This window comes from Aythya fuligula, chromosome 18 (genome assembly GCF_009819795.1).
Source record: "Aythya fuligula isolate bAytFul2 chromosome 18, bAytFul2.pri, whole genome shotgun sequence".
In the NCBI taxonomy this organism is placed as follows: domain Eukaryota; kingdom Metazoa; phylum Chordata; class Aves; order Anseriformes; family Anatidae; genus Aythya; species Aythya fuligula.
This window is the reverse complement of record NC_045576.1, coordinates 9,435,298-9,448,481: the sequence shown is the minus strand read 5'-3', so window position 1 is coordinate 9,448,481 and position 13,184 is coordinate 9,435,298. Positions and strand designations below refer to the sequence as shown.

The window sequence follows — 13,184 nt, the reverse complement described above, 5'->3', positions numbered from 1 at the left end:
CTACTCTTGTGAAGCTCTTCAGAGTCGCATAAAGATTAATGTGTCCAAAGTATCTAGAGGGCCTTTGAGGTCCTCTGGTGGAAGACAAATAAAACCATGTTTTTTATTGCATGTCAGATCTTTCTGTAAATTATGGAAGAAATTTCAAGCCAGATGACACATGAGTTTCTCTGTGGTAATTCTATACCCAACTTTTTTCAGGGGGTGAAGGGGTTATTTAAATCATGTAATAAGAAAAGAATCCTACCTGTCTTCTCCTTTCTCATGACATGGCTTTTTATTGCTTATAAATTCCTTTCATTTTTAAGATCTATATGGGGATCTACACAGAAAGTTTAGACTTGCATTGCTCCCCACCCCAGGAACTTTTTGGGAGGAGTTACTTAAAAGATATTTAAATGAGGTCGAAAGATATGACTTTAAAGGAAAAAAATGATGGAAGCGTTGAAAAGACAATGATCTAAGAGGTGCGTTGCATTTGACTAACTCCCCTCCTTAATGTCCCAACACAGATTAAAATTAAAGGACCGAGGGAAAACAACAATAGTAGATAAATATTTACAATATGTATAATTATATTTAATTGCTCTATTACATAATGATCATAAATAATTGCTAACAACCCAATACTGTTTTGTACATCATGAGATGTCAAATAAAAGAGTATGTAACGTATTTCAATTACACACACAATTTCTACAGAAACTAAGATAGCAACAACAGCGTCTGTCCCAGGATACCCTCACAGCACCATACAGAGAGGAGCAAGGCTTATTTTTACAGGTACCACATCATCCTACCTAGGGGTTTATGCTGTTTGGTTGTTTGTTTTAGTTTGATTTCAGTTTGGTTTAAGTTAAATATTTTGTTCCTCACTGCAGTTAACCCTTTAATACTAAGGTCTGGCCAATAAGCAAGCTTACTTCAATGGTGTCTCCCCAAACCTATAAAATGACAGACTGCTGCATCCTTATTTTAATAGCTGTGTCATACTTTGCTGAGTAGCTGCCTTTTATGGAAAAGGATAGATGTCTTTCTTGAAAGAATATTCTAATTTACTAGTGTATTTAAGAATTCAAAAATAGTTTCCCTAAAAGCCCATCTTCTGTCGTGATTTTATATGGCAGGAAATGCTCTTTTAAAATTCAGGGTGCAAGATGGCTCCTTTCCTTAATTTTGCTTTAAGGCAAGTATATCTTGCAACATTTAAAATGAAGATTAAAAGCAAAATGAAATAATTCACTGGGATGCTTTAATGATGGAACTCCCTCTGATTAATCAATTCAGTCACCAAACCCACTGCCAAGTACCACAAATCCACTGGGACCCATACACTTTTGCTTAAAATGCCCCAAGCAGTCTCTACACATGGAACACTTGTACTGGGGTGTAAGAACAGAGAATAAAATACTGCTGTCTCTGTCTTCCAGTGTGCTCTTGAGTTTAAAGGGAGTGTCTGCCAAAACAGCCCTGTCTTGTCTGATTGTAACACACAGAAATGTAATGATTACCCTGGGCATACTTCACAAAGCTCTCTACAACTATCATTACAGAGTCTTGACTCATTTTGACAGGTATTAGAATATTTATAAAATTCAAGTACTCTAAACTTTTTTGAGGTCTGTTTTTCCTAACGAAATGTCACTTCTTTCAGACTTCTATACTCCCGTTGTACTAAAAAAGAACCATCTTTCCTGCAGTGTGCCTGAGCCCCTCCAGCACTATTTTCAAAGACTGAATGTTCAATTATTCATTGATACAAGACAATGGTGTATTGAAAGCAAAGCTTGAGATACATCCTAATAAAGCTCCAGTCCCTCTTGTTTCTTAATTATCTTTTTTGTTCTGTAATTCTGAACAGCCTATACATATATAAACAGCTGCTGGTCTTAGAATGGCAAACACAATCCCTAACTGCCAACATTGTCACTTAGGTAACAGGTAACCTGTTATATGTTCTATTTTACTATACTTGTATTTTAACAAGCTTTTGCATGGAGATATTTTGAAAGGGCCATATGTAGAGAAACTGCCGAGCTCCCACATTTGAAAGCTGGGTTCCTTTTCGCTATCTAACTTAAACCTCAGCAGCCAGACCCATGTGAAAATCCGAGAGATCATCATCTCCCCTGGGAGTTAGAAAGTTTAAAGGAAATTACCATCCCACAAAAGCTGTACTTAGGTAGTTACAGAACCAAAAGCAGTGCTAGGTGCTAAACTGGATTAACTAGCAGCCAGACTTAGGTAACATTGTGCGTTTTGACAGTGGGGAAAGGAAGTAAAATATATCAACTAAGGGCAATTTCAGAAGAAGTAATAACAACGATCTCAGTCAGCACATCACAGCAACCTCCAGATAGGAGTCATGCATCTCTGCCGTGCAGGTCAGTGAACTGGAGCCTGCACGAGCAGACTAACAGACACTCATCACTTGTGGGTCAAGTGCTCAGGAACACAGAGCTCTTCCTGACCAGTTAAACTACATCAGATCTGAAAGGGAAAACCAAAATAAAACTACAACTGTTACTTTTCAGTTACTTTTGACATGGCCCCAGCAGATAAGCAGTTAAATTCAGGTTATATTTGTTTACTGCATTTAAGAAAGGTTTAGGTTTCACTTGGGCTTTTCAGTTCTAATCTTTGAAAACCACATCCACGTTCAATACAGTAGAAGAATACTGCTCAGGAAAGTAGAATACAATGTATATGTAACAACTGACTAATACGTATTTTTAGTTTTATTATAATAATTCAGTCAGTGCACTGCTTCCTCTCTTCCAGAAAAAAAGCCTCAGGGCTTATCTCTGATCATCTTAGCATTTCAGGTCCTCCTCTGAAAAAGAAATGTTTGAAGAACAAGAACTTGGTATCCTTAACATCACTGCTTACATCCCTTAGCATTTTGCACATTTCTTCATTTAGGTCTATAAAAAGTAAATTCACTCAAATCTTGTTCATTTTTTTCCTAGTGTCACAAAGACATAAAAACACAATTTTTCTCATTCTTCTACCTTCATGACTGTCATAACTTTCAACTTAAAAATCCTAAATTACATTAGAACTTTTTTAAACTTTAAATTATTAAATTATATTACTTCTATCTGTTACAAGTATACTGAAAAAAAAAATTAAAGTGAAGCATCTTCAATTGTTAATGCCAAGTAAAGATTAGAACTGTTAATATATGAGACAATGACTAGCTGGTAGACCACTCTTTCTCCATAGGTTGTTACACATGATAATACTGACTCAGGATGAGAAGGTAAAAACAGAACAAAATAAGAAGAACCAGATTTGTCTGAAGATATTAAAATGCTCTGCCTCTAATCTGTAGCCATCTTCTCCACTAGCATTGTTTAAAAAAGAAAAAAAAAATCCCTTCTCTTGCCTCTAGATGTACTAATCAGAGCAGCCCCTGCATGGCTGTATACTTCCAGCTCCAGAGGATACTTGGTAGATGGCATCTCAGGAATTAACTCCAGCACAGGCTGACACTGCTCACTCTACACAAGGTTACAGTTGCCTGCTCAGTCTCAGGCTTAAGCTTCAGCAGCCCACTTTGGACAAGCTGCAATCATGCTGCAGCCTCAAGCCTTTGCAAGAGGTAGGTATACAACTAATGCTTTGCCATCGTTGTGGCATCTCCGTGGATATAAATGTGGGGAACTTCACATTCATTACATGGTTATTTTAAGAATTTAAAAATATATCATGTCTTGTATGGCACCTAAAAGAACATCCATTGTTTTTTAAATCCATCAGTCATACAAACATTTTCTAGCATTCGTGGTTTTGATTAAGTAAAGAACATTTATAAAGTACCTGCATCTTCCGATGGAACATAAAGCAATAGGATCTCCCACCACAGCTACCAAGGATTGTGCTCTTGTAATGGCAGTGTTGAGAAGTTTGTAATTAGACAGAAAACCATAATCCAAGTCTTCTGTTGAATCCTCCAGTAACTGCTCTTTCCTTTTAATTGGTGTTTGCTTATGTTTGCACGTATGCCGCGTTCGTACTGTGCTGAGAAACAACACTCTAAACTGTTTTCCTAAAATGAAACAAAAAACAAGTGTCTGAGATAATTTTAGCTATTTCTGCTAGTAACACAATCAGACCACTGCACTTGCCAGCCAGATTTCACACCTAGATATTCTGAAGAATTGATAGCTACCCTTCACATTAAGAACTTTATGCAAGAATAAGATTTAAATTTTTAAAAGATGCACTATAAATAGCATCTTCTATTACAAGAATATTTCCTCTATAAAAAAATTATTTTTCATCTCAATACTAATCACTCCAGAACTTTCTGAAATTCTAATAATCGTTAAAATGTTTCCATTCAGCCAACAACAAATCTTGTGTTTATTTATTCTATCTTAAAGGAAAAAATTGCTCTGGACATATCTTGTTTCATATTGAGCAATTCACTCGAATACATGGCTTATATATGGCATATGTAACTACCATGAAAAAAAAAAACAAAAACAGATCACACCACTCACCGTCACTCAGTTACTCTTATCTTCCTTTGTTTATTACTGACTAAAAGTGCAACCTAGCAACAGGATATGCCTACACAAAATTCTTATGTTATCAAATTGATCCCAGGGACAAACCCCCCTAAGTTTGTGAACACTAAAATCAGTAAAAGAGAGAAGAGAAAAAAAAAAAAAGCAGAAAATCAGTAAAGCATTGAGGCTAAGTCTTGTCGTATTTTTATTTGGAACTCTGTTCTTACAAGAAAAATACAGTTTTTAATAAATCATTTTACTCTTAAAATACACTTGAACTTGTTTTTGAATATATATATATATTTATATATATATATATATATCCATCCATGAGTTTATTATTTTGCTATTCTGTGTTGGAATAACATCTAATCAGCAAACTTGCCAGTTTCATTCTGACACATCAGTTTCATGGGCTATATCACAGGTCTCCCTTTGTTCAGATCCCTTTAAGATTTTAGTACATCTTATTTAACTTCAACAGTCAGATTCTAAACTTCCTTATCATACCTTTGAGACTTTTAAGTATTACTTACCCTGAACGTTTAGCACTCTCTCTACACTGACATCAGACAGCCTTTTTTTCCGAAGTTCAGCCCGAATTCTGAATACTTGATCAGCATAAGGTGTTACGACACCTATACTGCCATCATCCAATTTGCCCCAGGCAACAGGCCATTTTCTTCTTAATTCCTCAACACGCTCTACTACTTCAAACACCTTAAAAGAAAGTCAGAATTCTTAAAAGAATGCCTGAATGAAGATCATTCTTTGATATGGAACGAGAATTTGAATTTTAAAGCCCTCAGACATTTAAATGACACAGCATCACACAGCCTTACTGAACAAGCAATAATACTTTTGTGTTCTATACTGATACTCTAAAATATTATGTATTAAAACAATTCATTTAAGGTATTTACTATGCATTCCTTTTTTTTTTTTTTTTATCTTGAACTAATTTTTTTCCACAAAAATGTCAGCTTTAAAGTACAAACTGGGAAATGGTATTAATAACCTTAATTTTCATACTTATGATCTTACTAAAATGTCAAGTGCTGTAGAACCTTTCTGATCATATTTATCTAATTTCTATAAGTAAATATACTGTCTAGATGGGGATTATTTCATTTTTACTCTGGATTTTACATATGTCCTATTTCAGTTTGATAATTCAAGAAAAGAGACCATGTATACCAGAGCACATTCACTTCCCATTCCAAAGGATACAATCAGGAGTTTCAGATTATTCATCAACTGCTACTTCATCTCAATGAAAGAATTAAGGGTGCTACCTGAAAAGACTAACGAACAATAAAATTTGAAAAAACGTCTCCTATGAGGAGACAGGCTCAAAGCAACCTCCTGCCAAAATGTGCCAGGCATAGTGACTTCTGTTTGGTTGGTTGGTTTAATTTTGGAGGATTTTTTTTTTTTTTTAATTTTGGTCAATTTTATTGATTTATTTTTTAAAGATATTTATATTTGATGTCATTCAATAAATGTCAATTTATCATTCAATAAATATTCAGTGCCATTTGGTATTTATTTACCTACTTCAGGTATGATAACTGATGAATGCAGCTTTCCTTCAGCATCACAAATGCAAGCTCACTCTCCTAAAAGAAGCTAAGCAGTCTTTCCTACAAGAGCCTTACATACTCTTAAATCTCTTCTCTTCTCTATTCAATCAGTTATCTTTATCCATGGGAATGGAGTTTTAAAACTAGATTTATTGCTTTTAGCTTTTATATTTTTTCTTCCTCAACTTGATAAGTGAATTCTAGGGGCTTTCATGGATATTTCTGGAATAGGAAAAACCATATAAATCATAATGGGTATAGATAAATGATATTCATAAAGCATGCTATTTCTTAACTGCTGAAAATCTGCTGTTTCACACTGACTTCTTACAATCTAACATCTGACTATATGATAATCTCATTTAAATATGTATTTTTAAAAAGTGAATCTAAACTGGGAAAGATTACTGAAAAATTTAGAATTCTTAAAAAAAAATGAGGAAATGAATAAAGTGAAACAATTTATTAATCCTAAAAAAACAAATAGTTTATTTTTATATTTCAGATTTTCAGAATACAGTGAAAGTATCTGGCAGGTTTTGAGCAAGTCCTGAATATAACTTTACACAATATAAATTTTCATATTTAAAAGCTAATTCTGCTAACTAAGTATATTAGAACAAACTTCAAGACCTGTAAAAAGCATAGCACAAACATAAGGATCTTCTCCCAATACTTTGGTAAGCTTTTGTGACAGAGTATAGCTTCTGGATATTCGGTTTGAGTTTAACACCATACAGATACATTTTAGAGTTAATACCAAAAAGAGAAGTTTATTTTCCTGACTGATAGTTAATATATGCACCAATGAACTATAAAATGCCCCGATACAAGTTTCGATTAAAGGCCAGACAGAAAAAATCTCCCTCATCATCTGAATTTCAGTTTATATTGGTGATTAAGCAGCTGCTGTCCTTCTTTTCTGCCTGTAGCTATTAATGACTCACAATTTTCAGACAGTTACTGGGCCACTGAAGATATTTAAAGCATTTTTTTCCAACTTTTTTTTTTTTTTTAAATGGCAAAGCAGTACGAGTACACTGATGAAAGCAGTCAGATGCCTTCAGTGATGTGTCCAGAAGTCATTGGAGGCTGAAATGCACCTATGTGTCTTTTTTTTTTTAATTATTATTTTTTGGCCTCAGAGGAAGGAATGATAAAAAATAATTTTTGAAGAGTACCTGTAAGCGTGAAATAAACATTTTGAGAATAAATTCTCATGAAAAAAAATCTCATCTGCACACGATTAATTAGACACCAATCCTAAACACATTCAAGAAAATATGAAATGTTACTCCAGAGAACTCTTATCTGAGTGGGAACATTTCTACAACAGTAGAAGAAATTTAAGTTTTACTTCAAATTGCAGTTACTCTCAGTTGCTAAGATACATCCATCAGACTGTCACAAAAATTATCAGGAAAGACATCCTGAAGAATGAGCCTAAGAGAACTGTAAGCAGCTTGCAATTTGCAAAGAGAAAAAGAAGATAAATTAGTGGAAATGTTTACTACAATTCCAATGTTCACTACTCCATGTTTAGCAAACTTCATGTTTCTCTCTCCCATTAGACAACAATTTAAGCCTTCCACCCACAATGAGCATAAACCAAGAAATTCTGGGGTAAGGGAGCTTTAAGAAAACAATCATGAATTAAACCAAAGAGTTACCTCTGCATTGTTGTAAAAAGCTGTACTATTTTTTTCCTGCACGTCTTCTCCACGTGCTGTGAAGAAAGTTAAAGGGTAGAAATCTTTGTGTGCTGGCTGCTTTCCACTTGCCATCAATTTGCCTTCATAGAAAAGTTCAGATGTGTAACTGTAGCAAGGCAAAACAGAATAAAATGTGGAGTCTACATATGAGCTCATTGCTAAAATATGCAATTTTCACTGGTAAAATATGCAGTCACAAAATACTTCATAAGGAAAACCACTGATTACTATTTAGCATCTCCAAGCAAATTCTCTGAACTGGTATACCCACACTACAGACAGAACAGAAGGCATTAAAATATGCTTTTCCAAAGGCAGTATTTTCTTCTAATCTGAAGCTTGACAAAGTTACTAACATTCTCACTAATGTTTCACACTCAATTTCTGGTGATGAAACATGGCATAAGGGGCACTTGTTGCCAGGGACTGGTTTTCCATAGGTAGGCTGGACAATGAGCCTCCTTACATCTACTAATACTTGCTGAACTTAGAAAATATATTTACTAAAGATTTTATGTGTACAGAGCACAATCAGGAACACACTGTCTGAACCTCAAGTGCTGAAGTTTGTGAGTCAAGTTCATGGAAATGATCTCTAACAAAAAGCTGAAACAATCCATTTCCTTTCAGATTCTCTCTCATTTATAACTTAAAATTTCTAGAAACTGAGAGGAAGTCTAGAATGTATAAGAAATAAAATGAAGAGAAATCAAGCTGTGTAATAAAATATTTTGTATTATCACTTTTAAATCCCCAAGTGCACTTAAATATTTCTGCCCTTGCTTTGAACACAGTGATAACCTAATTAGTATGACTGGATACCAACACAATATCCCTCAGTACATATTTGATTCAGGATTTAAACTTTAGCATTTTTCCCCATGATTGCACTTATTCTTTCTAGCACAGCTCATGGATGAGCTCATTACACTAGCAGCCATTAGTTTATCATAGCATAAAAATGCAAAACCACTGATTAACGTGTCTTGAAAGAAGTAACAAGCAAAAGACAATAAGAAAAAAACATACCCAAATTTTGACCTATTTTTTCTCTTCATAGTTGTATATCTCTATGTTCCTTATAGTGTACATAGCTTATTGTTCCAAGGTAATCCACCCCGGTAATTCTAACATTCTGACAGCTCAAAGACCCTACCAAATACAGTATAATGGTTAAAAAGGGAAAGTTAGCTCTTCTTTGTCTTGCAGCCAATGCATCCCTCCATGAATGAGGGACTCTACCACAGGTATCTAAATGTATCTCTGATGTCTGAATTTCAACCTAGTAACAAAGAATTACTCTACTAATTTACTTTGAAACAACTAAGGTTTCATTACAGAAATTTGTAATGCTTCATTCAGCTGTGCACGGCACAGAGGGTAAGTTTTGTTCACTCACACCAGTCAAAGCATGATACAGTGAAAAAGTTCACACCTACTTGATGATAGCTTCATGGGAGCGATAGTTCTCACACAGCAAGATCCTGCATGGAAATTCTGCAGGGTAGTGCTCATAGAGCCGATCAAGCAATGAAACATGCAGGTTTCTTTCCCTGGCAAATTCACTGTAGACAAAAGGACTGAGCTGTAACAGACACACACATACAAAGAAAGTGTAACTAAATACGTGGACTTAGAATTTCAGGCTCCCAAGACATGTATTCTGCATCAAAACAAAAATAAAACCTTACTATAACTATACATTCATAGTTAGAAGACATATACCATAGCTAAGCATTTTGTAACTATTCCATAGAAATGCCTAATCCTACTGTAAAAGTGACAAAAGACCAGCATGCTCTTACAGGAACAATAAGGCATTCAATAACTAGGTAAAAAGAGAGAACCCTTATATCTAAGGTCTTTTCTTTGTGGCTTGCAAAGATGAATAACTCAAAGCAGAGAGCTGTATGACCAAAAAAAAAAAAAAAAAAACTACCATCCACAGAACAGTCCATAAACTAAGGTGGCCCAGTTACTAATACACTGAACTACTACTGGGCTTGTTTTACAACAAAAACACCATCTATTATAGCAAGAAAATACAAAACAAGGTTGATGAAAAAACAACTTTTAATCAAAATTCAAAAGCTTGGAAATTAAGCCAATTGATTGTTTTTCTGAATGCATATTATTCAGAATCTGAGTTTGAGCTTTACTTTTTTTTTTTAATTCTCAGATGTCAGCTTTAGAAATTTAAATGCCTCGAAGAATAACTTCCATGAGAACTTGTGCTATAAAACTGCTCTTTACACTCATAGCCTGAGACATGCAAGCCAGAGTTAACTCTAACCATCTAGCTGGGACTTGTGAGCTCTAGCCTAAAGTAGTAAGGATTCCAACCTCTTAACAAGTACTTTTTAAATACAGATCTCAAAAGTGCTATGTGAGAGTCCTTGGAATTACTATTATCATTACTTTAAATGATCCAGGAGCAGGATGTGCAAACTCAACGTAATGGCAGCAGAAGAATCAAAACAGGAAAGGAAAAGACAGGCATCACAGGCAGGACCTGAAGAATCATATGTATGATAGAGGTGATACTGGTAGGTGGGAAATCTACTCTAAGTTAATTACTTATAGCAATGCCAACATCCAGTTCATTGCCATTGAGAACTGTCGAGAGAATTAAAGGCAAATATATAAAAACAAATAGACCTGGCCTAAATCAAAAAAATCAACAAAACAAGTAAGGATGACTTTTCTAGGCATTCTTTCCCAGGCCTGCATACTGCAAAATGGCACATATAACAAGTATTTTAAACTCCTGTAAACTTTTTAAACCAAACAATTCCTAAGCACATCACAATAAATAAAGGCACTGGTCAGCTTCAGCTTGCCTCTTTTTACTAGTTCAAATCCTTAACAGATTATGTTGTTTCCAATACATTAAAAAAAAAAAAAAAAAAAAAAAAAAAAGCTGTCTTAAGCACAATACACTGCCCATATTTTTCAGTTCTCTCAAAAATCAACATGGACTCCCAGTCGTAAAGAAATTCCTACACTGACTGTATAAATATCACCATATCTTATGTAAATAACAACCCTTGAATTTTTCTTGACATCCCTGTCTCTTATATGGCTGGTAAATTTTATGCACCTCCCTCTTACAATTAAGTTTTACTTGCATATAGTTCAGTGGTTGACTGGGTCCAAGTCTGTTGTATCGCAGATTTCCTATATAACCTTGCACAATTCATTCACTGTCTTTGTGCCTTAATTCTCATCTTGTAAAATGGAAACAACAATATATTCTCACTCTACAGAAATACCGTAAGTCTGCTTCAGTGATATTCACATACCATGGACATTTGCAGCACATAAATGTGCTCCATAAATATATATCTATATATATTATATACGCACACACACTAGATATATATATATGTGTACATATATATACACACACACGCTTTATATTAAAAAAAATCTGTAACTCTTACCTGCATATGGTCTCCAGCCAAGACGATTCTTGTGTTTTTATTAGCTAATGCTAGAGGCATAATAGTTTCACACTCCATAGCCTGTGCAGCTTCATCTAACAGAATGTGTGTAAAAAAACCTGTAAAACAGATATCAGCAAATACATGAAACTTGAGATATGATAAAATAAACAGCGATAATAATACAAGAAATTGGACTAAGAGTTCTACATTCTGATGGCAACCAAAACCAGGAAAAAAAAAATCAGTATGGCTTACACAAATGAATTTCTAGCAATTACTAAAAACTACACAATTTTCAAACCCTTCAGATGGCCAATGATGGCCAACAATCAACTGTCAGTTACATTAGCAGTAGTCCACAGATCTCCCTCCTTCTTCCAATATACTTAAAATTAACACAAGTGTTTTATCTGAGCTCTCTTTATGCACAGAGGAAATATCTCTCGACAGACCTCCCTCAGAAGGTTTCTCAAATCTGAAAACCTTTTCATTAGCATTACTCTTGAAGAGGTTTGGACAATGACCACAAACAGGACTTTCCTCATGTACATTAGTCCTATTAAATTACTTTATATATCCTAAAATTCTAATTGAAATTGTGCACATACCTAAACATTTTGCTGAGTATGGGCTTTACAGAATGTAGAGGTTGGGGGGAAAAAGGAACAGAAGTTGAAGGAAAAATTAAAATTTAATCTTATGGTAATGTTGGACCAAAAGGTGGGGGGCTGAATCTATGCGCTGGTTAACATGCACATGAAAAAATCTGGGCCACAGGAAGCTTAGATTTTATGAAAGGTAAATTCTGGATAGATATAGAAGATCAATATTTTTGTATACTGTTATATACTAAGGTTTAAAACATTGCTTTAGAAGATTCAGTGTACCACCCAAGTAAGATTGCACACATAAAAATGAAGCAATTTTTCAGAAAACATGAGTTTCACACAGCTGCACACATATTACCATGATGTAAACATGACTGTTTACAGCTTATTGTCAGGCAAAGCAGTTACTCCCATTTAAAGACCTGAAAATACGTACCCTAAATTCTATATTAGCTTTCTCTGTCACAATAAATGACTAAATGTGACCATAAAAAGCTAACTTTAATAGCTTTTGTAAAGAAATTCCACATTCTCCAAAAACCAGATGGATTTCATTTGGATATAAAGTAAACAATAAATCCGAAGCAGCCTCTGTCCCAGTAAATCAGCCTACGATATTTCAGTTTAGAAAACAACTGGCATGTATCATGTTAACATAGCATGAGTTTGTGTGTGTGGGAATTGTTTGCAAAGCTAAACAATTCATAAAACAAGAAAAAAGCTCTGCGTGTGTATTTATGCTTACATGCTCCACTGAGTAAAGAACTTAATGAGCACACTATTCAAAGTCAGAATCTCAAATAGAATTTTCCCTCTTGGATCTCAGAAACACCACATCATACATAACACTGCTTCTTTAGCAATAAGAAAAAGAAGCATTTGAAAGCCAGCAGTTTTATAGCTTTGTAATAGACATTTATTCATTAAAAAAAAGAGAGAAAAAAACATTTTCAGATGGCAATTTTTTTACTTTATTTTTGAACAGTTTAAAAATTTGGGTAAAGAACAGAAAGAATAGTTGTTACTAACACTGGAAGAACAGATGCTTCCCAAAGCACCTTATGGATATTTCTTATTTAGAAATTATCATACCTGGTTCAAGATCCAGTTGACACAGATACTGTGATGTATTTAACGTAACAACTACTACTCGTTGCTTAAGAATATCTTCTTTCTGTGGCATCTGAAAGGTGGAATGTGTGCTTGAAATCAAACAGTACTGATGCACAACTGGGTGGACAGTCTTTACCCAGCGATTTCTGAAATATACCCTAGAAAATAAAAAGGGGGCTTATTTTCTGTACAGCTGGAACACAGA

General features: G+C 34.5%; 1 protein-coding gene across 4 annotated transcripts in view; it reads right to left on the bottom strand.

Annotated features, from left to right (window-relative positions):
- HELZ (helicase with zinc finger) overlaps positions 1 to 13,184 on the bottom strand; it is an 82,886-nt gene that overhangs the window by 17,357 nt on the left and 52,345 nt on the right. For all 4 annotated transcript variants that reach the window (XM_032199523.1, XM_032199519.1, XM_032199522.1 and 1 more), the window contains 6 exons: positions 12,959 to 13,137; positions 11,256 to 11,374; positions 9,252 to 9,397; positions 7,771 to 7,918; positions 5,054 to 5,237; positions 3,823 to 4,051 (listed from right to left, as the gene is read on the bottom strand). In XM_032199523.1, the coding sequence (XP_032055414.1) occupies positions 3,823 to 4,051; positions 5,054 to 5,237; positions 7,771 to 7,918; positions 9,252 to 9,397; positions 11,256 to 11,374; positions 12,959 to 13,137 (1,005 nt within the window). The remainder of the gene's footprint in view (positions 1 to 3,822; positions 4,052 to 5,053; positions 5,238 to 7,770; positions 7,919 to 9,251; positions 9,398 to 11,255; positions 11,375 to 12,958; positions 13,138 to 13,184) is intronic.